This window comes from Lagopus muta, chromosome 8 (assembly GCF_023343835.1).
Source record: "Lagopus muta isolate bLagMut1 chromosome 8, bLagMut1 primary, whole genome shotgun sequence".
In the NCBI taxonomy this organism is placed as follows: Eukaryota; Metazoa; Chordata; class Aves; order Galliformes; family Phasianidae; genus Lagopus; species Lagopus muta.
In genome coordinates this window covers 7,101,858-7,125,277 of record NC_064440.1, presented here as the reverse complement: position 1 = coordinate 7,125,277, position 23,420 = coordinate 7,101,858, and the positions used below count along the sequence as shown (strand labels likewise).

General features: G+C 35.1%; 1 protein-coding gene across 6 annotated transcripts in view; it reads left to right on the top strand.

Moving 5' to 3' along the window:
• SLC35F5 (solute carrier family 35 member F5) overlaps positions 1–22,192 on the top strand; it is a 30,668-nt gene extending 8,476 nt beyond the window's left edge. For all 6 annotated transcript variants that reach the window (XM_048953760.1, XM_048953754.1, XM_048953758.1 and 3 more), the window contains 12 exons: positions 717–779; positions 2,561–2,642; positions 3,938–4,128; positions 5,046–5,127; positions 5,829–5,916; positions 6,457–6,521; positions 6,853–6,957; positions 7,415–7,574; positions 9,598–9,688; positions 13,413–13,567; positions 13,927–14,015; positions 14,576–22,192. In XM_048953760.1, the coding sequence (XP_048809717.1) occupies positions 717–779; positions 2,561–2,642; positions 3,938–4,128; positions 5,046–5,127; positions 5,829–5,916; positions 6,457–6,521; positions 6,853–6,957; positions 7,415–7,574; positions 9,598–9,688; positions 13,413–13,567; positions 13,927–14,008 (1,164 nt within the window). In that variant the 3' untranslated portion in view covers positions 14,009–14,015; positions 14,576–22,192. The remainder of the gene's footprint in view (positions 1–716; positions 780–2,560; positions 2,643–3,937; positions 4,129–5,045; positions 5,128–5,828; positions 5,917–6,456; positions 6,522–6,852; positions 6,958–7,414; positions 7,575–9,597; positions 9,689–13,412; positions 13,568–13,926; positions 14,016–14,575) is intronic.
• The last annotated feature ends 1,228 nt before the right edge of the window (positions 22,193–23,420 follow it).

The window sequence follows — 23,420 nt, the reverse complement described above, 5'->3', positions numbered from 1 at the left end:
ATGATGCAGTCGTCTTGTGAACTGATTTTTTTGCAGAGCCTTTTTGTTTTTCAAGCAGTTTAGTTAAATATTCAACAATATAATTGCTACAAGTGCCTTTAAAAATACCTTGCGTTTATCAACCTGAACAAAAATGGCAAACTTAGATTGTTATTTCAACCGTGATTGTTTAGGTAAAGACACCTTACTGTAAGCCCTCTTCCACATCAAAGACTTCATTTAGCAGATACCATCTATTACCAGAACTGTAGAACAATCAACTGCCAATCAGGGAACAGGGGTAACAGCCTTGTTAGCTTGTGGAAAGGAAGAGGAAAAATAATAGCTGACTCATCCTAATTGAAATCTTGTTAAACCTAAGTCAAGAGTTCCATGCTTTTATGCGAAGGAGTTTTGTCTCAGTAAAAGAAACAAAAAGAATATTGTAATGTATGTGCAATAACTTAGGGGAGTGTCTCACTAACTAAACTTTTTAAGTTTTGGCATTCTAACAGCCTGGTCCTGCTGGGGACCTGGGTATGGCATTCAGTGGAGTCACTCAAGGTAAAGGGAATTGCTGAAATAGAGTTATTTTTTGAACCTCTAAGCCTTGTTGATTATTGGAGTGGGGATGCTGGGGAAAGAATTGTAACAGAACTATAGAAAAAAAATATTAAGAAACTTGATCTCAAAATAGTGTCACCATAAATGGTTATATTTAAGGGTCTTTTAATTAGTTTGCAGATGCTGAGGGTTATTTTGCTGCTTGTACAACAGATAATGCTGTAAACAGTTCTCTGGTAAGTTCCTTAATTTATGAAGGTTGGTGCTTTATATTTTAACATGACACCATTATCCTGACTTCTTGCCTTTAAAGCGTGATCTACTTTTATGTAACACTTTTTGGCAAAGGAAAATAGTAACTTAAATATTACCAATAAGTACTGCAAATAGTGTTACTACACTGTATAATCAAAGAATATTAGGCTGTTATAATCACAGAATAAACAAGAGAGTTAGGTAAAGTAGACAATGATAACAAAAGAGAATAAATGGAAGGCTTACCCTTATGATGGGCTCACCGCAAAACACCAGCAGAGGCAATCTCCAGAAGAGATCCTTCCCCACTGGTAGCAGCTCTTAAATAGGTCTAGGAGAGGTGCAGCCAGGCTCCACCCCTTCTGGCAGCACAGGTGAATAGCCTTCAGCTGTGCTCCTCTGGCTGGCTCATGGCTCGCCTCAGGTGATCAATCAGAGGTTCAGGCTGTCACTCAGCAGTTCCCATACACACACGTTATGGGAAATACAGATTGTCAGCTCAATGAAACACATATTTAAATATTTCGGTAGTACTTTATGAAATAAATATTTATATTGCAAAAAGCAAATGTTTAGATATTCAGATCAGTAGCTGTCAAAACAAAATGTTGAGAACGAGTGGTAAAGCCAAACAACTTTCAAGACAAATAAACAGTGTTCAGTTCATTGAGTATCTTGTATGCTGTGTTACTGCATTGCAGTTGGAGACGAATGGACTGCCTTCCTCTTTCCACTGGATGAAGTGTTGCAGTGTACTGAATCAAATGCCGTTAGTGGTATTCTGCTGATAAGCCAGATGGCATTTTTGTAGTGATTTTCATTGTCCATAAATGACAATTTGTTATGCTTCTGTTGCTCGCAGACTGCTGCTTAATCTGCATCCAGAAATTGGAGGCCACATCCAGAAATTAATTCAAAACGCAGAACTTGATCTGAAGCTCACACTGTTTCTGTAATAGCTTAAAGGATGGCAATTGAGCACTGACAAGTTACAATATGTAATGTGTATCTTACACCAAATGAGAAGTTGAAGAGAGATTTTTCAGATTTCATTTTTTGTTATTTCAACTGAATTTATTCATCTGCATTTAAAAAATAATCTTATTAGTTTGCTCAATGCACTGTGATCATCTGACCCTAGAAGTAGGATTCATTGTAAAACAATTTGGTGTTAAACACTCACAAAAATTCAGGTCCTAAACAAGGAGCCTAATAAAAATGCAGCTACTGGAACATCTTTATTATTTCACTCGTACAGCTTATTAATTTAATTTTAATAAGCTGCTTAACTCTTGTCTTGTTGGAAGTTTGTTGAAACTCCTGCAAAGTATCTTGAATACTGGAGTTCTGTTCCCGAACATGTATTCTGACCTTTAGTTGTAGTTCACCAGTTTCAAATAGATTCATTTTTGTACGGATATGCCATATTTTCTGTTTCTAGTTTTGTGTTTGGACAGAGGCTATAGACCTATGAAACTTCTGTGATTTTTGAGTTGTTTTCTAATTTTAAATCAGTAGGTTTTCATTTTTCAGGGATGACCTTTGTGTTCATGAGGAATATACTCAAAAGCACACAGTTGTCAAATGCCAGTATGTTGAATGTAATGCGTAGGTAATACATGAGCATTCTTGACATTCAATTAAAAATGATTTTCTTAGTATTTGTCAATCTTTTTGTTGTGCTTAGTTTTGAAGAATTTAATTCTGCTTATAATTTAAATATCCTGCTTAATTGTATTTTACTTACACTGCATCTTTTCAGAGCGAACCTTTATATGTTCCTGTAAAGTTCCACGATTTGCCAACTGAAAAGAGTGGCAGTAATAATAATGATACAGAGAAAAGTGAGTAAAGATTTTCTGGAATGCTGAAATGCTAGTTCTTTGATTTATTTTCTTCTTCATTGATATAACTGCTGTCATGTTGCAGGACTTACCTTTTTTTTTTTTCCTTTTCTTTTCTCTTTCCCTCTTCCCCTTAAATCTCATGATGCATGAATTGCAGTCTCATATTTACTTTCAGGTAGAGAAAACATAGGCCTATTGTTCAGTTTACCTTTCTTGGTCACTACAGATCCAGCCTATGTTTATCTCAAGGGACCAGCTGGGTTCAGTACTTGTGATTCTTTCCTTCTGGGCTTGTATGACCAGCAGCAGTGAGCCTCTGGAAAAACAAGCTATTGTCCTTTTTAGAGCAGGAGCAAAGCAGTCAAAGTAAGAATTTTACCAGTCTATGTGCATTCTGATTTTATTTGAGCTTTACTATCATGTGATAGTAGCTGAAGCAGGCCTAGCTGTCCCAGATAATTAAAGAAGTATTGGCTGTCAAAAAGTCCAGTTGTCTGATCCTCAGCAAAAGAGTCCCTGGTTATAAAGGGGAAAGTCTCTTTGTTAGTTTCTAAATGACATTTTTAGAATTGCTTTGTTAGGCTCTGCTGTCCTGTGGTAGCAGGTAAGAATCACTTGATGATTGCTTTAGCTGAAGGTTTGTTTGTTTTTTTTGGTATTTTGGAAAATGAGGTATTGTTTCATATCAAATCAAATCAATATTTATATGTAGTGTGTAATGTTTTCGTTCCATAGGAAAATAATACTATGGTAATCTTATAAATGAAATCTGGAACTGTCTAGTGCTGATACTCTGGCTAGTTAGGGATTTCAAATGAGGAAGTGACCTTGTGATCTCTGCTAAGCTTTGACAACTGTTGGACACTCTCATACTCTGAATAACTGGCCTTGCAGTTAGGTATAGTTGTGTGTAGTTTTTGGTTAACTTTCTTTATTAGATTAATAGTCAATCTTGCTTGTAATATCTATCAGAATAATTGCTAACTAAAACTTCATTGTTGTCTTGTGGGTATTTTTGACAGGAAAGATGCTGTTTTCAATGATGTGGATTTTTTTTTTTTTAATAGACAACTGTGCTGATTTAAAGCAGTAATTGTATTTTGCCTCAGTAGCAACCTACCAAATAGCAAAACAGTACTGTAAGAAATAAAAATTGTGGGAAGTCTTCTATTTGGATAAAAACTTGTCATAAATTGGGAATCAATGCTATATTAAAACATGATAGTTTTATTAGCATGTTGTGTTGTCTGGAGAAGTTTAATGATCCCGTGCAACTTTTCTTTTCTCTTAAGCTCCCAAAAAGCCTCGTGTGAGGTTCAGTAATATCATGGAGATTCGGCAGCTCCCATCGAGCCACGCGCTGGAAGCAAAGTTGTCTCGCATGTCTTACCCAGCAGTTAAGGAGCAGGAATCAATATTAAAAACTGTAGGAAAACTCACTGCAACTCAAGTAGCAAAGATTAGCTTTTTCTTTTGCTTTGTGGTATGTGCTCTGGTGGTTTTTTTGTTTGTTTGTTTCCAGAAAACTGTAGATTGCAATTAAAACTTGTACAGTAGTAGTGAAAATTATCTATGGAGTATTGAGAGGAATTGTATTCTCCATGCCCCTTTTGGTAAAAAATATTGTCAATAGTAAAACCTGCCTCATGCTGAACGTAAGTGTGCAACTCCTTGAAAGGAGGATAACAGAAATCCTGGGGTTACAGTTAGCTGTAATGGCAGTTGTGAAAGATTCACAGTGATTTCCATGCTTTCAGGTCCAATTGTTCAATGTTGGACATGTTTAATGCAGCAAAATCTGGAGTTACATCTACACAGGCTTCAATGGAAATGATCTGAATGTATTTCCATGTATATACACATGCAGATCTTCTAGACTGAAGTTATTACGTTCAAAACAAATCCCACTCATGGATGCTGCTAATAGCACGTCTGTGTATTTCTTCTTGGACTGTACAAATAGCCTTGTCTAAGACTTCAGAGAGTAACTTTCTTGTCCATCTGAGGTTTTCCTAATGAGATGTAAATGAAGAAATGTTTAAGCACTTGCTGCTTTTTATATTTGAGGGAACTGACCAACATGAATCTTTCCAAAGTTTTCTGAGGCATTAAGTGTAAGTGTTGTTTGCTTTTTAGAACGAAGATTAGGCTGACTAATGTCCCATGTATCTTGGGAAATTTCTTTGCAGCCCATCCGCAGTAATTATCTTGTTTTGCAAGTTCTTCAAGATAAAAGTACCTATAGATAATGTGTTACCATTATGTTATTTAATTATGTTGAAGTTCTGAAGTATATTATTCCATCATTACACATGTAGCTGAATGTGGTTGGTTTAATTTTGTTCTAATTTTGTCTCTGTCATGTAATGTAATCACGAAATTATTTTTCTCATCCTCCAGTGGTTCTTGGCAAATTTCTCTTACCAAGAAGCTCTATCAGATACCCAAGTTGCCATAGTTAATATCTTGTCTTCAACCTCTGGTAGGTTTCAATTACACAGTCAGATGTGCATTATAAAGCTTTATAACATAGAATTATTTTTGGTTGTGTACACATTACTTGTAATGTTTTAGCTGTGTTTTTGGGGAAATGATGAGGCTTAAAACTGTTCGAGAAGATCTATTTTAAATGTCACTATGTAGTTGCAAAGTCTTAGGCTTTCTTTATGATTTCACTGCTTTTTGCTTATCGAGGAGTGTATGTGTGTGTGTCTATAGTTAAAGTGAGTTTGAAGGAAGGTGGTATAAGGTTTGTCAAATAGATACAACCCAGAGTAAAGCTATCTTGATTATTTAAGACTTTTTGGGTGCATAGATCTTAAACCAAATCTAAATATTGTATATATATATATATCCTTATAGTATTTTTAAGATTTCAAATATGAGCATTAAAATTACATTCCTGTTTTGAGTTGTTTTATAAAAAATAATTTTAAAAACACACTGACTTTTCAGGCTGTTTGTTAGTGTGTCAGCTGTTCTAGTTGTGTGTATTTATTCGTTCATTTGAGGATTCAGATCATGATGTGTTGGTTTCATAACAGTTCCATTTACAATTATGGGTGCTAAGATCATGTATTTGAAATGAGTATGTGAAATATAAAGCATAAAGCATCAGTGCTCTTTTCTGAGCAAACTAGAGCAAAACTGAATTGTATAAACTCTTCTCATTTTGTCTTGCAGGGCTTTTTACTTTAATCTTAGCTGCAGTCTTTCCAAGTAACAGTGGAGATAGATTTACTCTGTCCAAATTATTGGCAGTTTTTCTAAGGTAAGATAATGCAATAGAGCATTTAATCAAAAACTCCATGATATGCTGAGAAGGCAAAGATACCTATGGTGTCTGTGACAATATACTGATGTGCTTTTAAATCCTTGCTCCTCAGAGAAATTGAGGAAAATGTCTTTTTAAATACTGCATATTATGAACAGTTATCAAGTTCATGGTTGCATAGGAAAATAAGATTAATCAAGTTTCTGTTGGAAATATGGGGTTACTTTTTAAGCTCTGATTTCTCAACGTATATTGGAAAAATGGAGGTGACTTGACATATGATATCTTGTCAGCCTGCTTTATTAGATGCCTGGTGCATTGTATGGGGGAGCTTTTTTGTTTGTTTTATATCTTTGGATCAGGTCTTAACAATATGGTATTTCTTTTGGCTATGCCAAAAGTCAGTTGTTATGGTTAATTAAGACCATGAAAAGGTTGAACTCTTTTATGAAGTTTTTATTCTCCTTCCTTTTTTTCATCTTTTTAAAAAAGCTTTTGTGTTTTAAGTAGCATTTTGCATTTCTTCTTTTTTGCTAGCATTGGTGGTGTGGTACTTGTTAACCTTTCTGGATCTGAGAAATCTCCTGGAAGAGATACAATAGGTATTTACTTACTTTATAACTGTAGATTGTGCGGTGATGAGTACCATCTCTTGATAATACTCAGGGTGTTGTACTGAAGTTGTGTTTCATACTTCACACTTCACAAACTGTCTCTGTAGTTTCAACTTCTAAAGCTAGTTTATAGCTTAACTGACTCAGCGTTCACATTTTTGAGCTTCTTTCTGCATTTTCCATATTCTTTACATAGTGATGGATTCCATAACAAAGAGTTTGTATCTCTGACAACTTTGTAATAGGCATGTTTCGAATAGCTGATCCTAATGCATGTGACAAGGGACATATCTTAAGCTGGTGTTTTTCATCTTTACAGGTTCCCTTTGGTCTCTTGTAGGAGCAATGCTGTATGCTGTGTACATAGTGATGATAAAAAGAAAAGTAGATAGAGAAGATAAACTCGATATACCAATGTTCTTTGGTAAGAATAAAAACAATGTTACTGAAAATTTTAATTCAGTGTGATTAAATTCTTTGCTGTCAGGTGATTAACATATACAAACAGTTAAAGGCCTTAGAATAGCAGTGCAAGTAGAGAAGGCTTGCTTTTGCCGTGGTTAATGAGTACTTAGGAAACTAGTTGTGTGAGAGGTTTCTTGTTTGTACTCCCAACGGTCACAGATAACGCGACCTGTAGGAATGTGGACAGACCCTTTTGATTCAGTGGATTTCTTTCTTGTCAGTTTCAAAACTGTGAATATCTGTTCTAAGCGGTGTTTGTTAGTGTAAGGTAAAGTTTCTTACATTCCTCTCTCTGAAAGACCTAAAATCTTGATTTACTACACATATGTGTTGTCAGAATAGCAGAGTTCAAGATTTCAGTTGTTAATGCTGAACGATATTTATTTTCATTAACTTAATATTGCTTTTATACTCAGGTTTTGTAGGACTGTTCAATCTATTGCTGCTATGGCCGGGGTTTTTTCTGCTTCACTATACTGGCTTTGAGGCATTTGAGTTTCCCAGTAAACTGATATGGATGTGCATTGTCATTAACGGCCTTATTGGAACAGTTCTGTCAGAGTTCCTGTGGTTATGGTATGTACTATTCATGTAAATTTTACAGTTTAAATTGTCTTAACTATGTCAGCAAATATTGGGATGTTAAATTGGTAGGATTTTTGCTTTCTAGCCTTGAGTTGCAGGGTGTCATCTATTCAATCATGATGTCCTGTTTAAGAGCAGCACCTTTCTTTAAAGAGCAAGTGATGTGTGTGTTATATAGAGAATTTATTAAGAGATTGTGTGCATAGTTCACTATAGAACTCAAATTTTGAGATGAAAAGACTTGGCAGTATAGAGTCACAGTAGTGATAGGATAGCATGAATTTCTTTTTTAACATTCTTCAGTTTCTGAGGCTGTGTGGAAATATGAGTCAGAATCCAGTAAATAAGAATTCTGTAGTTGATGTGCTTTTTTAAGTCTTCAGAGAAATAGTGCACCAAATCACATTAAAATGCTCTAATCACCAAAGTATGGTAATTCATACATCAGCCTACCTTTTGTTCATTTAATGATAGCATAAGTCTGGCTTGGTCTGCAGCAGAGGGTGGAACAGGAGATTTCTAGGTGAAAAGCTCAAAAACTATAGCAGATCTGAAAACTTTTGTGTATCTCCTGGAGGGACAGTGTTATTTAGGAAATTTCATAATTATGTTTTTATATTTATTGGCAATTTTTTAACCAGTCCTAGTTAAAAAGCATTGCAGAATATATTCTCATCTAACTTTGCTTAGTTTATTGATTACATGCTTTTGTGATGCTAATGCCTTCGTATAAGGTTAGAGTAGACTACAGCATTGGTTGTTAAAAGGTTAAATGCAATTTCAATATAAGCAATACTAAAAAGCTTACAAAGACAATGAAAACACTGTTGGCTCATCTCAAAATCAAGTACTGGCATGGGGGTAAGAATGTGCTAGCACTGATTTTCAGTGCTTCTCAAGGATGAGAAGAATTGACTTTGTTTTAAGCAAAGAAATAAAATAATCCAGGTACCTTTGAAATGGAAGACCCCAGCCCACTAGTGACCATCATTGATTTGAAATGGGTAGACAGCATCTTGTATTCATTTTCTTCACATGGTAGAATACACTGTTTCATACAGAAGTGTTTGCTAATGAGACTCACTTCATACTTGGCAATTTCTGACTAAGGCAGTCGTATTTTAATTGTACTGTATGCATTTCACTTGATATCAACATGGCTCAGACAATTAAACTCATTTATAGAGCATTTTGGTTGCACTGAAGTGCAGAAGATCTCTAGGAGCTCATGTATTATCTTAGGTCTGTAGTTGCATATTCTTTTGAGGTTTTTTTTTCTTTCCAACTCTATTCAGTAAGTTGGTTCTTTGCAAAACTGAATACTACTTGCATATAAATTTGGGAAGAAAGGTTAGTTTTCTGTGGCTGCTGCTGATACACGCACACAGTTTTGTTGTTCTGTCACTTAAGAACAGAAATAATATGGTTTTTTTTTTTTTGGGGGGGGGGGTTCACCTAAATGATTTAGAAGACTTTCATTTTTTGCTTATGTAATATGATGAGACCACTTGTACCAAGCAGAGAAGTCTCACTAAAACTCAGAAGAATTATTTGAAGGATGCATTGTAGCAGACACAGTCTGTTAGCTTAATTTCTCTATTGGTCAAAATTATTTATCTTTTTGGATAAGATTTCTTGACACAGGTAACTTTTTTTTTTAAAATTGATGAGATAGGCAAGTTGGATTTATTTGCTGATACTAAATTATTTCAAGATGGGAACACAGTGCAGATTTTTCTACTTAAAGTCCCTGTGTGTGAGGTAGTGCATCCTCAGTCATCTCAGAAGATTTGTATGGGAAATAAACCTAATTCCTGTAGGCATCAGTAGTCTACATAAGAAGTATATATAGTTTTATAAATCTTTGACAGTATGGATGTCACAAATTCTGATTATTACATAAATAACTGAAAGTTAAACTTGATCAAATTCCTTCTGCAGCTTGATGTATTACTTTAGTTGTCTTTTGACTTTGAGGTAAGACTGCTTTACTATTTTAATTATTATTTTCTAGGGGCTGCTTTCTTACCTCATCACTGATAGGCACACTTGCTCTAAGCCTTACGATACCTCTGTCCATAATAGCTGACATGTGCATGCAAAAGGTAATGTATTGCTAAGTTCTGAGCATTGGTAACAGGCTCAGACTTTTCTCCTTTTTTTTCCCCAATTCAATGGCAGAGTTATTTTAAATGATGTATACAATGAGTAGTATTTTGCTTTTACTGTCACTTGTTAAGAACTGTTGAACTGCATTGTAATTAATCCTTTTCTTATATTGACAGTTACAGTAATTTTGCACTTTATCACTTGCATACTTTAGTGTTGTACACACACATACGTATATGTGTATATATATGTGTGTGTGTGTGTATATATATGTATATGATTAAGATAATGCTTGGATGAAAAGTACCCTAAGTCATTGATAATGCTTGGTGAAATGTTTTATTGTAACAGGCATTTTTCAGAATTAAAGTACAGTGCATCTCAAGGCATTCACAGAATTGCCTATCTTGAAATTAATGATGAAATCAAAATCCTATGTGTTTATTGCAGAGGCATGTAAAAGCTACCAGGCTTAATTGCACGTTGTTATGCTGATGTGGATGTTAGCTTTCGTGTAACTGTCCTCAGTTGAAGTTGGTAACTTTCAATTCTTGCTGAGCTAGTAGCTGTGGATAAACCCTGCATACATGGGAGAAAAAGAATCAGATAACCAGTTTAGAATAGAAGCTATATGAAGTTAGCTTATATTACTCTTATAGCTTTACCAACGTTTTTCTTCTTGTGCTGATTGGGTAGAATTTTCAGTTTTTAAGTATTTATTTATGCATGAACTCCAGTTCTGAATATTTGAATTTAATATTTAATCAGTGGCAGGGAATATAAAATTCTTCATTTAATATGAATAATTATTATTTTGCGTATCCTGCAAGGATACGATTACTGTCTTTTTGTCTTTAAGTTGAAGTCAAGGAATTGTTTCTATTTCCTGAAGGCAGGATCAGTTACTTGTTTCTGGTCTTTACTTTGGATTTAAATCCATACTGTTAAAAATTTAATTTCCGAAGTTAAATTTTAATTTGGAAGTTAAGCCATCTGTTTAACTTTTTGGAAATAGCTTTCAAAACTCATTTTCTTTCTAACACATTTATTGTTCAAGTGATCTTCATTGAAATCATGATAGTGACTTTTTTGACAGGGCATCCCCATCCTCCAACATGGCTACAAATTTCACATCTCTCAGTGTAGATACAGGTGTCTGTAGCATTGCTTAACTGTAAGCATTGCCATTGCATGCTTGCTTGCATTTTGACCGTTGGTAACACCTGTATTTCATTTACAGTAGGTGTGCATATACCTGTGTGGGATGAAGAGGCTGCAAGAGGGCATTATGGATGGCTTTTTTTTGTTTGTTTGTTTGTTTGTTTGTTTGTTTGAAATTTAGAAAGCTGGGGATCAAATTATGTGCCTGGTAATGTGTTCTCTGTGCTGAAAAGTATGAATTGGTCAGCATTTGGGCACCGCGGCCTAACTACAGTCTGTGACCAAAATACAAGAAGTTAAAGAACTGGGATGACAACTCTTCATGTGAATCAGGAATTAGTCACATAATAGCTTAGCTGAAGGTGGTAGAAGTTTAAATGACCAAACTATCCAAACTCAGAACTAAGCATATAGTACTCCTGAATTTTCAGGTAGACCGATGGTTGCAGTCTGTTGACTTCTGTTTGCGTACACTGCTTTGATTTTTCTCTTGACTGCAAATATGGCTGTGTTGAGTTTGCACACAGAGCTTACAATATGAAAATATGAGGAGACAAAAATTCTGGCAATATCTGGAATATAACTTAAACTGAGTATTTCCTGAGTAGTATCTTTCCTGAACAAAAGTGGCTCGTATGTTATCTGTGGTAGTACAGTCTGTGACTTGTTTTCATTTACTAAATATGAGCTTTCTTCTGTTGTGCTTCTTTGCACAATATTTGGGTTGTGCTTCTTTGCACAATACTTACACAGAAGAAATTAGTCAATGAACTTTGTACTTAGAATAGCTCATGCCAAAAAGAACCCACCGAAGTTGTATTTTACTCTTGCCTAATGTCATTGTGGATTTTGAGGAAGTAAAGCAGAAAAATATAAGGATAGAAATAATAAAGGGAAAGTCAAATTAGAAATTAAAAGGAGAAACAAACCCTGAATAAATACTTACGTGGTGAACATTCAAGATTCAGTTTGTTTAGTATTAGCTAAGTATTCAACATGGAAATACAGCAAAAGCTTGCAGTTATTCCACCTGTAATAAAGCACTTGCTGGTAGGATAAGTGCATTTGTTTTGCTGTTAAAACCTGCAAGTTTTTAATGTTTTAAAGTTTTAAAACCTGGAGTACTTAATCTAAACTTTCTTCTGGAGCATGCTGAACACTGGAATGTGCTTTTCTAATTCTCCAGAAAGCGTTTCTTCTCTAGGCTATTTAACCTGAGCAAACACAGAGCCCAGATCCTTAAAAACAAATCTCTTCATGTACTCATGCAATATCAAGGCATTCGAAATAAAATCATTTCTTAAAACCTTGTTGGATGACTTTCGGTTGATATTGGTAACTTGAGGGGAACTGACATTTTTAACTCCCTTTAAAATTATCACTATTATCACTGTGTTACTCCATTTAGTGTGTATTTGGTATTTATGAAAAAAAAAACCCAAAAAACAAAACCAACCACATGCTGTTAACTGTCAGTCTACTTCATTCACATCTTGTATCTCATTTGCTCTTTTCATATTTCTCACTATTAAATCTTCACTTCCCTGTGTTGTCTCTGTTTATGTGCATCTTTCATAACCTGAACCTTCATTGCCTCTTCCACTCATCCCCCCTTTTTCCATTTGCCACACCTGCCTCCTCCTGGAGGTTCTGCCCCAGGTACTTGCTGTTTCCTATTTCTTAATCGTCTTTACCTTGTTTGAGAAGGCTGCTTTGTCTTCCTCAGGGTAAATCCAATGCCTCACTTTTCTTAGGCATCTGTCTGCCAGGTGATGCCTCATACCACATCTAACAACTGCAGTTTATTAGATTTTGAGAGTGAGCATCAGTACTTGATATCGGGCATCAAAACTGTAACTTTTTTCCACTGAAATCTCCAATTGTGTTTCCACCAGAGGGAGCTGTGCTTATGTTTCATTGCTCTGTTAGCCCTGCAGATGTTTCTTATGCACTCAGAATTCTTGCACCCTTGACTTCTGTAACCTTGTAAGTTTAAAACTGTATCAGATGGTGATTGCTTGTAGTAGTAAAGGTACAAGGAGAATTTAGTTCAAACTGGACAAGTAACGTGCTCTGCTTTTTTTAAATGAAAAAAATATGGTAACTTTTGAGTTGCACAGTCTTATTTGTGGGCAGTGATTTCAGCAGTGACTGCTCAGACGGGATGTTCACAGTGAGTGGTCAGGTGCACAGATTTGTGAGGTGAGCTCTTCTGTCTGACCTGCTTGTCAAAGCTTTTGTCAAAATGTCCCAAGTGACCTCCTTATTTGGATCCAATAGATAGTTACAGCCTAAAAATGGGAGCGTATCCACACCGCAGCACAAACTGTATTTTTGGCTGTATGGAGCTGAAGAAAGGTTTTTCACCTATTAGAAGTAGCAGTGACTGTAGAAACTGTACCAAATAACTTGTGGAAATATTTGTAGTATTTCAACCACTTGAAAAGAACTGAAAGTGCACTGTAAGCTCATAAGTCGGGTTGATAATAATTACTCTAATGCACAATATGCTTTTTTAGAAACACTGTTGAGTGACTGATGTTTGTATTTTGATTCCAGGTGCAGTTTTCTTGGCTGTTTTTTGCAGGAGCGATCCCTGTATTTTTTTCTTTTTTCATCGTAACTCTGTTATGTCATTATAACAACTGGGATCCTGTGATGGTGGGAATCAGAAGAGTTTTTGCCTTTATTTGTAGAAAACATCGAATTCAGAGGTAGGGTAACCACAAAATCCCATTCCCAATCTCATATCTCCTTTAGCCTTTCCGATATGCCGTAGCCTTCTGTAAGCCACAGCACTCATACTGTATCTACCTGTATATACCTGAAGTCTGTTCATATTTCCAAAGAAGTTTCCTAGTAGCTATCACAGTTTTATTTATTTAATGTTGTTATGGTAGTTGCTATAGCCATGAACATACAGTGAAAAATGTGTTAACTCTGTGAGTGGGGTTTGTATGTCTTGGCTATGGCTGCAGTTCAAACATCTGTCACTCACTTAGTACTTAATAAATGGGCTGTTTTGTGGCCAACATCTTACTGTGTAATTGAAAAATATTTCTTTTCTTTTAAGAATGCCAGAAGAAAGTGAGCAGTGTGAAAGTCTTATTCCTATGCATAGTGTTTCACAAGATGGAGATAGCTGCTGTTCATAGGCAAAAGGTAATAAGCAATACAGTAAAAAGTGAGGACTGATTTTTCATGATGGCATTTGTTACGTAAAAACACCTCTTTCCAGAGCATCCAGTTAATCTTGATCTGAATTGATAGGTAAAATTTTAAAGAAATGTCAAAATTACTTTTATTCTATACCAAGCATTATTCTTACCTTTTTTCTGCCTTCAGTGGGTAAAGATGCAGTATATTACAACAGTATTACCTAAGAATACCTTGGGAGTTTGGAAAATAATAAGGTGGGGCACTACACGAAGCTCTGAAGTTACAGATAGTTGAGTTTGTCTTAGAGTGTGGAGACAGACTTAGTTTAGAACTGTTTTAGCCAAATAACATAGAAAATTGAATGATCAGCAGTGTGCTTTTTTCCCAGTGTTGCTTAAATATAACAGCAAAATCAAAAATGTGCTAACAAGAGTTATCATAATGTCTTAAACTTTGTACAAGCTCTTTCCTTAGTTTATTTATAAGATGGAAATTAGCATGCATAGCAATTTGTTGTAATTTTTAATTGTGTAGTGCTGATAACTTTTCTTTTTTTTGCTTAGTTTAAAAATGGATTGATGCCTAGTGAAGAGACAATCTTCTGGAGAAGTCCCAAAGGAGTAATGTTTCAGTGCCTATTCTGAATTTTTAGTAAAAATAAGAAGCTTCTGTTCTTGTGAAACTCTAAACATCTTTCTTGCTTTCATCTGATTTTATAAATGAACAAATTTACTCCATGCATATCAACGTAGGGGATCTTAGTCCATCTGAGCAACCAACCTGCCTTACTACACTGAGCTGGTGAAGTTACTTGACAAAATCAAGAAAATGAATGCTGTTAAGTGATTTCTTTCTCTTTTTAACTCTCGGTTTTGTTAAATGCTGGACAAGGTTATTTTAAAAAACACTTTCAAATGAGTTATGTAAATAAGTTTGCAGGTCATCACGTCTTACAGGCTTTCAGATGAAAAGCTAAATAGATACGTTACCTGTAGTAGGTACAAATTAACTTTTTTATGTTGTATAAACTATTTGCATATTAATAGAGGAAATAGTAAAATAATTTATTAAGTGAATTCTTGTAATTATGAAGGCAAGATCTTTGTACAGTCCTGGAACACTACATACATATTGTCTTATCCCATTCTGAGAAGCCTTGTAACGGCAGTGGGTGCCGCTGTTTAAAAACCTTTTGTTTCTAATGATCTGGAATGTTTAAAATCTTAGTGAGTGAAAGAATATTTATAATTGCAGTATGTTGGGTGTACATTCTCAAAAACAATCCCTTAAGAAGACCATTTCTGTAACCCATCAAGATCTCAAATGATTTCATATAGCAGGCTTAATTTGAAAATATTCATTTCTGTAGTTGCCAACTTAGGAAAGGGATCCCAATAAGTTGTTAAAATTTTCAGCTGTGGGTTGGCACTACAGCAATCTACTAAACAATGTGAAAGCTAAAAATAACTGCATTGATTTTTTTTTTTTCCAGTTGCATTAATAAATTTATTCTAAAACTGATTGTTTTCCTCACAACCTGTATCTTCCTTCTACTGCAGCTTTTGTCTTATTTGATTCGGAGAAGTTATGAATAATTTTGTTCAAGGATATTTGAAATAAATCAGTGACATTTTCCAATTTCTGGCCAGTAAGACACTTCTATTAAAAAAAAAAAAAAAAGGCTTTTGATAGATTTTGTTTTCTTATAATGAATGTAGGACAGATTTTCAGTTGGTAGTATATTCTCTTCCACATAATAAGGCTATTAATAACAGTGTATTCTTATCTTTCCATACAGATATGAAAGGATAACCAAGCAAATGCCTTTTCATGTTTTGAACCTCTAGATCCACCCAAGAGGTGATTTGATGATACAACTGGTAGACTAGATAGAATTCAAGAAAGCAGTGTTTTTTAGTGAGTTTTAGAATGATTGATTCAACCAGCAGCTAGAATGTAAAATTCTGAATGTAAAGAAGGAAAAAGATACCAGGGAAAAAAAAGGTGAATCTGGGGGCTGTTCTTGTTGAGTAGTGCACCTTTATCAAATTTTTCCTTCCATTTCTTAATATTGAACTACGTTAAAAGTTTCAGTTACCTGAGGTGTCTTTTGAGATAGTAAGTCTATACTTGTATACCTGAAATAGTTTTTAAAATAAAAAAAAGCAAAAGCAGAAAAACAGAAGTTTATTAAATTTATCTAGGCATTTTGAAAAACTTTTCATTTCAATTGGAAAGCCCAATAGTACAGTAGGTGAAAATACAGTAAGAAAAACTAGTTTTATATTTGACTTGATTAGAGTTTTCAGGGATTTCATTGGTAAAAGGAGTTTATAGTGGGATTTTTTTTCTAAATTAGGACAGATTAGAGGATGTTATTTTCAGCCATTAACTACAGACTTTAACCTGTTCCTATATAGCATCTAATCAGTGACAGCTTTGTCACTCTAGGACAGCTTTGTTAACTCTAGGAAGGCTGAGTTTGCTTTCAAATTGCCAATAATAGTATTTTCAGCAGGATATTTTAACACCGTCTTTTGAAACTGGTCATTCAGATTGATAGAATGGATTGATAATGCATGGTGGGCAGTTGCTATTCATATTTGTCTTAATGTTCGTGACTTAAAATGAAAGCTTATCACAGCTTTCTATGTGTATGACTTATGTTAAATGGCATTATTATGTTAGACTTGAAACTAAGTACTATGAGAATGTTCTTCAGACCTAATAATCTTTCTGTTCAGCAAACTCGATGTTAGGGCCTTCCTGCTGTTTTGTTTTTTTGACAAAAGACGTGTTAATCTTTTCTCAAGTTATTTACTATTATGATCTTACGGCACTTTGTAGCTTGAACAGATTTTTGGTGTTAAATTACAGCCCTTTAAAAAATAAAAAGAAAAGATAAAATAAAGACGAAAAAGGAAACTATTCTTCTTGAAACACCATGGATTTTTAAGCAGTGGTGCCCCTGTGGTTACAAGAAATACACTGCAGTTTTATTTACTGAAGCTATGATATGTAATGTTGTTCCTTGTTTAATAGAATGCGATGAGATTTTTCTATAAAATCTTGTGATTTTTAGTACAATAATATTTTATAAATATATTGTCTTATTTGAAATGTAAACTGCATAGTTCTCTAATGGGTGCTTGGTAAATGCACAAGAGATTTAGCTTTGATTCTCAGGTACCTCTGATGTAATGGTGACATACTGGTATTTTTTTTTCCTCATGACACAACTGGAATGTGAAGGGGCTCTTGCAGATCTTTACCGCTGTGTGCTAGCATAAATTGGCGTTCTTACTGTTTCGCTTTGGGGATGTCTTTATTCTGATTTGCTTCCTGTAGGAAACACATGCAATTTAACAAGGAAAAAAGAATTTTTAATCCAAGCATTTCTTTGAATGCCATGAGATGCTTAAACAACAGTGATTTCCCATACCTAAAATGAGTACTACATGTACTGTTCTGTCAAACAGTTTAACTAATTCCTGCAGTGCTATGAGACAAACTAAGAAACTCTTTTGTGTGTGATTGAATTTTGTTGTTGTTGTTGTTCTGTTTTTATATATGGAAGAGATCAGGACAATTTGCTAAGTGCTAATATAGCCTGTCTTAGCTTTTAGGGTTCTGGTGAGTCTTACCTAGTTATGTCTCCTGCGTGCTGCAATCCAGAACAAAGGAGGAAAAATCAATTCAGTTTTTCTAGCTACTTTGTTAGTTTTCAGTCATGCCAAAAATGAGAGGTGCTGTAGCTGTAGTACTGATCCAGCTGTTACTTGGAAAGTATGGAGCACAAGAATGCTGCTGAAGACATGGAGGGCCTGATATTTCTGTTGTCCATGTGCACATTTCTTGCATGTTGGCTTGGAAATTGATGTGGGGCATGTAGCATGCAGCTGATCCAGCCTGCCAAGGAGCTGTGCTAGCGTACTGCATGCATCAACCAAGAAGCTGCAGGCTGGGGTACAGCGTGGGGTGGAGCAAATGCACAAGTATTTTGTCACAATATGGTATTAAGTAGTGTATTCCTCAAATGAGAAACTGTAGTGCTGCATGTGATGCTTGACCTGGTATGCTGCTACACGTTTTGAATACCACCCTGTGACATCCTAGCAAAAACAGAAGAGCCACTGAATTGCTTTTTCTGTGTGTGTGCTATTGTAATTGTCAGTTTCTTTCACTGTGCTTAGGCACTGCTATTTACTAGTACAGTTGCCTTAAGTAAAGTGATTTAAGAATTTCTTGTGTAGTTCTTACTTCAATCTCTGCAATGAATATTGCCATTGCTATTCCCTACTAAAAAGAACATCCTATCCTAGGAAAATGGATTTACTGAACTTAAGCTAAGGTTATCGGAGGAGGAGAAAGAGTAGTTAAACTGAAGAGTTGAACTGTGACTCATATGAGAATAGATAAGCCTCAGTAAGGCAGTGTTTATAAATGAAGTTGTAGGAAGCTGCATACTCAAAAATCAAGAAACAAACTGATGTTAAAAACAGAAAGTTGAGTTATACGACTGTAAAATGGTACTTTTAATCAGTTTTCTTTATTCCATGCAAGCTTTGAGTTACAGTTCCTGTTAGGGCTGTTACATAGCGTCTGCAATTTAATACCTGTGATTGCAATAGTATTTAAGTGATGGTTCATTAAGAGTTGTTATGCATGTTTGTTTTTTTTTTCTTTCTAATCCAGGACTGCATTAATTGTGCATTTAGCTTTACATGTTTATTGCATGACATGATTTCTCAGGGAAATATGGATAATAGCATGAGTTGTAAGAGCTGGAAACTAATTCTTGCTTTCCAAATTTTTGCGAACTTTCCGGTTGCACTCAAACACTTCACATCAAATGACTTTCATGTTGAATTGCTTCTGATTTACCAGGTGAATCATGATGAAGATGTGAACAGCATTTTAAGGTGTCTGTAAAATGCATTCTGCCCGATACTTCATTAGCTTTTGGATATACGTCCATTTCAAATTGACTCTGCAAGTTGTGTGGCTTTTGTCCTGCTTTAGCGTAATATGTGCCATATACATTAATAGTTGCCTGAGACACAACAGATACATTCATTTCCAGAGTCAGACAATGCTATAATGCAGTCTGATTCTGGGGTAGTATAAATATTCTAACATATTTACTTGTGTCATTAAATTTTTACAAAGTGTGCTTACTTTGGGGATTTTTGTCTGCTTTTCCAGTAAAGTTACTTTGTCTAGACTGGGATTTGATCCAAAGCCCACCAGCATTATAGGTAGCATTAATAAAATAAAACTTTATTGAAATACTCAGCAGTCAGGTTGACCTTTATGCCTTTGCAGTGTTTTTATCTGCAGCATACATGGCAAGTAGTTTCCTGAAAGACTTCACTAATATAAAAGTTGAAGGATTTAGTGTTGGTGAAAATGGTAAACATACTGCTGTTACTGAGCACAGAACTATATTTCCCTATAGCCAGCATGCAGCTTAATTATTTAGAAGGTGGATATGTCTTGCTACATGACTTTTCTTTAGAATCAACAGTGTAGGAAATGTTGACCGCTTTGCTTGGTTGTATACTAGCAGAATATTTTTTGTCCATAGTGAGAATGTGATCACAGCTTTGAGGATTAACTTCTTGATGATTTCAGATTTAACACTTCTATTTGCTTGGCAAAGAAAGCAACAGAACATTTCCTAGCTAGTTAAACAGCTGTTATTGTACTGAGTGCCCTGATCATCTGTACTGTCATATACCTGCCATGAAACATGTAATTCTTACATAAATGTAACCATTCAGCTATGTCTTCTACATCAGCTGATGTATTGCATCATTACATCTGGTATTAATAGGCTGGAATACCCCCCATGGTAGGAATGCATCCAGAGTTTAATCTAGTTGTCCCCTCCAAGTTTTTTTGAAAGCATGAAAGGTTTTTCTCTGGGGATTTTAAAGGAAGTAGCTGTTTAGTTCTTTAGCTGCTGAGTTAATAGTTAAGTAACTGTTTCTCAGTTTCTAAAGTTATATCTGGATTTCTTCTGTTTTTAATTAACTTTTGACTTTTGTCAGGGAAGGTGTGCAGTTCTTTGCATTTTCCACAGAATGTATGTGACTTGATACTGCAATGGCCTCAGAAATAACTGCAGAGAAGCTTGTATGGCTTTTAACATGTTCCTGAAGTTTTTCCACAGTTCATTTTAAAAAACTAATTATTGGGCTGAGGAGAAAGTAGCCATATAGTGTGGAGCCAACTTTATAACGTGCAAATTACTTTGCTCTCATTACGTATCCTTCAGTGTATTGCTGATGTTGCCAGCCATCAAGTTTTTCTTGTCTGTTAAGTGTGATTCTTCTCTTCTCTATAAATGGAAACTTTTTCATGTAAATTAAACTAGATCCTCTGTCACAATGATTGATTTTTAAAATATTTCAGTATCTCTTCCTTTTAACCTTTAGCTAGAGGAACAGCAGGGGATTTCCACTCAAACAGTATTTTTTTCCTATGTGAGAGGGGGAAAAAAAAATTGAAAATAAAATATCCTATTGACCAGCAGATGAGATCCAGCTGCAAGATCACTGAAGTAATTGCCTGTATAGCACAGTTAAATATAGGACATGCTTATAATTGTGCGATGGATTGATCTCTCTGATCTTGATTTAATATGGAATGTAGGTATTTAAAATCTCATCAATTTGTGTTGAAGCTGAATGCCTAAGTCCTATGACTCTAAAAATCATGGAAGAATTTTATTTGGAACTACAACGTACATGCCAAGGATTTTCTTGGTTGCACTCTTAGGTTGGTGGGTTTCTTCTCGGAAGACCTACATGTTCCATGTACAAACCAGTTACAACTGAATGATCTGCCTATTAATTGAAAATTTGGGGAGCCATTTACGTAAAGCTATCATGAAAGCTTAGGCAGTTGTTTCAAGTTGATGTTAATAGAATAGAATTAGGGGAGATAATGAGCATGCAGTACCAACTTCAGCACAGTACAACTGAGTGGGTCCTTGTAGAGATGTGAAACTTATTCAGGTTCTCTTTGGGATGGGTGTTAGTAAAACAAAATTGCATCTGGAACTTTTGTTTAGATATTTATACTGACTGATTTGTTACATTTCTAAAACTTATGTGTTGAAAGATGCGTGAAACCAATAGCTAGTACCTTTTGGCATTATGTCTTGTACTTAATTTCAGCTCTGCAATGTGAAGAATTTTGAACTCTGAAACTGCTTCAACTGAAAAACTTTAACATGACAAGAACTTTTGTTTGCATGAAGTTTGTATGATAATTCAAATGTTCTGAGAGCACGGATAGTTCCAGGTGTACATTTGTTATGAAATGTGTAATGCATAAGTTTTTAAATATTTTCCTTAGTAAGATCAGAACCTGAACTGCCTGATGCATACTGCATTTGCACCTGAGTACTTGATTTCAGAATGTGTTAAACCATGTCTATTTTTTTTAATAAGAAACAGCATTTTAATCCAGTTTTCATTTAATAATAAGTATGTTCACACAGAGGAAAATCATAATCTTGGCTTGATGCAGTGATTTATGCAAGAAAACAGCAGGATGGCAGCAGTAACTCTGAAATGAAGATGCAAGTCTCTTCAGAAACTCTGGCTTCTTGTTCTTTCCTTCCTTCTGTACTAAATAAGTGTCTTCATTATTCCTGATTTATACAGGTGAAGCAAGGACCAGAATTTTTACCCTTTTGTTTTTTAGAAGTGAACACTGACTTTGGCCTTTAGCGTCTTTGTCACATCACTTCATTTTCTGAAGGGGATTCAGTTAAATTAGAAGTATAGAATGAGTATTTTTAATTAAAATCAAATTTAAGCTATTAATAATTTTGAAATTCTCAATATGAATAGAGATCTAATGAATGAAAATTATAGGCCTATATTGCAAATACCAAATACTGCTTATATATTTTTTAACAAAGTGGGTATATATGTGATTATTTGACACGTGTATAAAAGTGACAATGGGGAAATCATTCTTATGTTGATAGATTTATAAATTGAAATTATTAATGTCCAATACCAAAACCCTATAAAAGGGCTAGTGAAAAGACAATGTAATGTATCCTGATAAACAGCCTGTGTAATAGAATTGATGGGTGTGATGTTTTTGTTCTGTATTATATTTATTATGTGTAAGTAAGCCAATAAAGATTATAAATCATATTTTCTTAACAGGAATTAGTATTTGGTTGGGGTTTATGTTTAATGTCTTTCATACCATCGATTAAGAAAAACTGAGTGGTCACCTAAAGATTGCTACCTTGGGAGTACAGGATAGAGGCAGAAAGGTCTTGAATTAGTCCACTTAATTCCCCTTTTTCCCTCTTAAAGGTGAGTCAGCGGACGTCATCTTTTATCTGCAGTCAGCTGGGATGTCAAAAGGCTATATAACCTGTCTCAGACTGATGTGGTAATTAAGTAGTGAGGTATCAATTTTTAATTCATGGCTACAATGATTTTACTCACAAATGCATTATATTCTGGAAGACTGCTGTGTTTCATCAGCAGGGGGAGCTACTGCAATATCCATCTATTGCATTCCTGAACTCTACGAAGTGACAAAAGCAGTGAAATGCAATTAACTTATCTGTTTATCATCCTTGATTCTTATAGTTAAAAAGGACTAAATACAGGCTTATTTTCATGCAGTTGGACTTCCAGTGTCTTATTATTAATTATTAAAAATCTCTTGGGATCATAGCACTCACCTGAATATTTAATTAGAAAAAGTATTTTGCTACCGTAAGCTCGTCTAAGTATTTTTCTGAATTGTGTTTAATTAGTGTATGGAATCAGTTCTGCAAAGGTATAGCAAGAAGCAGGTTTTGGTGTTGAAGCGAGAAGATACTTGCTGTGACATATCTAGGTTGCTCCAAAAGTAATGCCTCCTAGCTAATTCCATGGAAACAACAGCACATACAAGGAGCACAATAACACTCTTTAAAGCAAATTCTGAGCTACAAGACACTATTTTTTTTTTTAACACAGTCACCATCATTAGTCCTGCATTCTTGCCAGCAATGAACAGCAGCTTACATACCACGCTTGCACAAATCTGCACCAGAGGAGTTGACTCCTGTCACCACTGCTGAAACGCTCCACACACCACTGTGCTCACATTTGCTGTTTGGTCTCCACGAACATTCAGCAAGTGTCCATGAATGTCAGTGGGTGCTATTTTTTCCACGTGGAGGAATTCGGTTTCACCCCTTTGTTTCATATGCACTTCCATGTCAGACTCCATTCTGTCAGACTGCCTGTCTGCTGCCATCTCACATGGCAATAAGATGTAACAGTTCTGGTGGGAAGGTTCAATCTCTCCTGCCATACCACCAGCATCCACCTCTGACATTGTGGACAAACAAAATAGGAGGCATAACTTTTAGAGTAG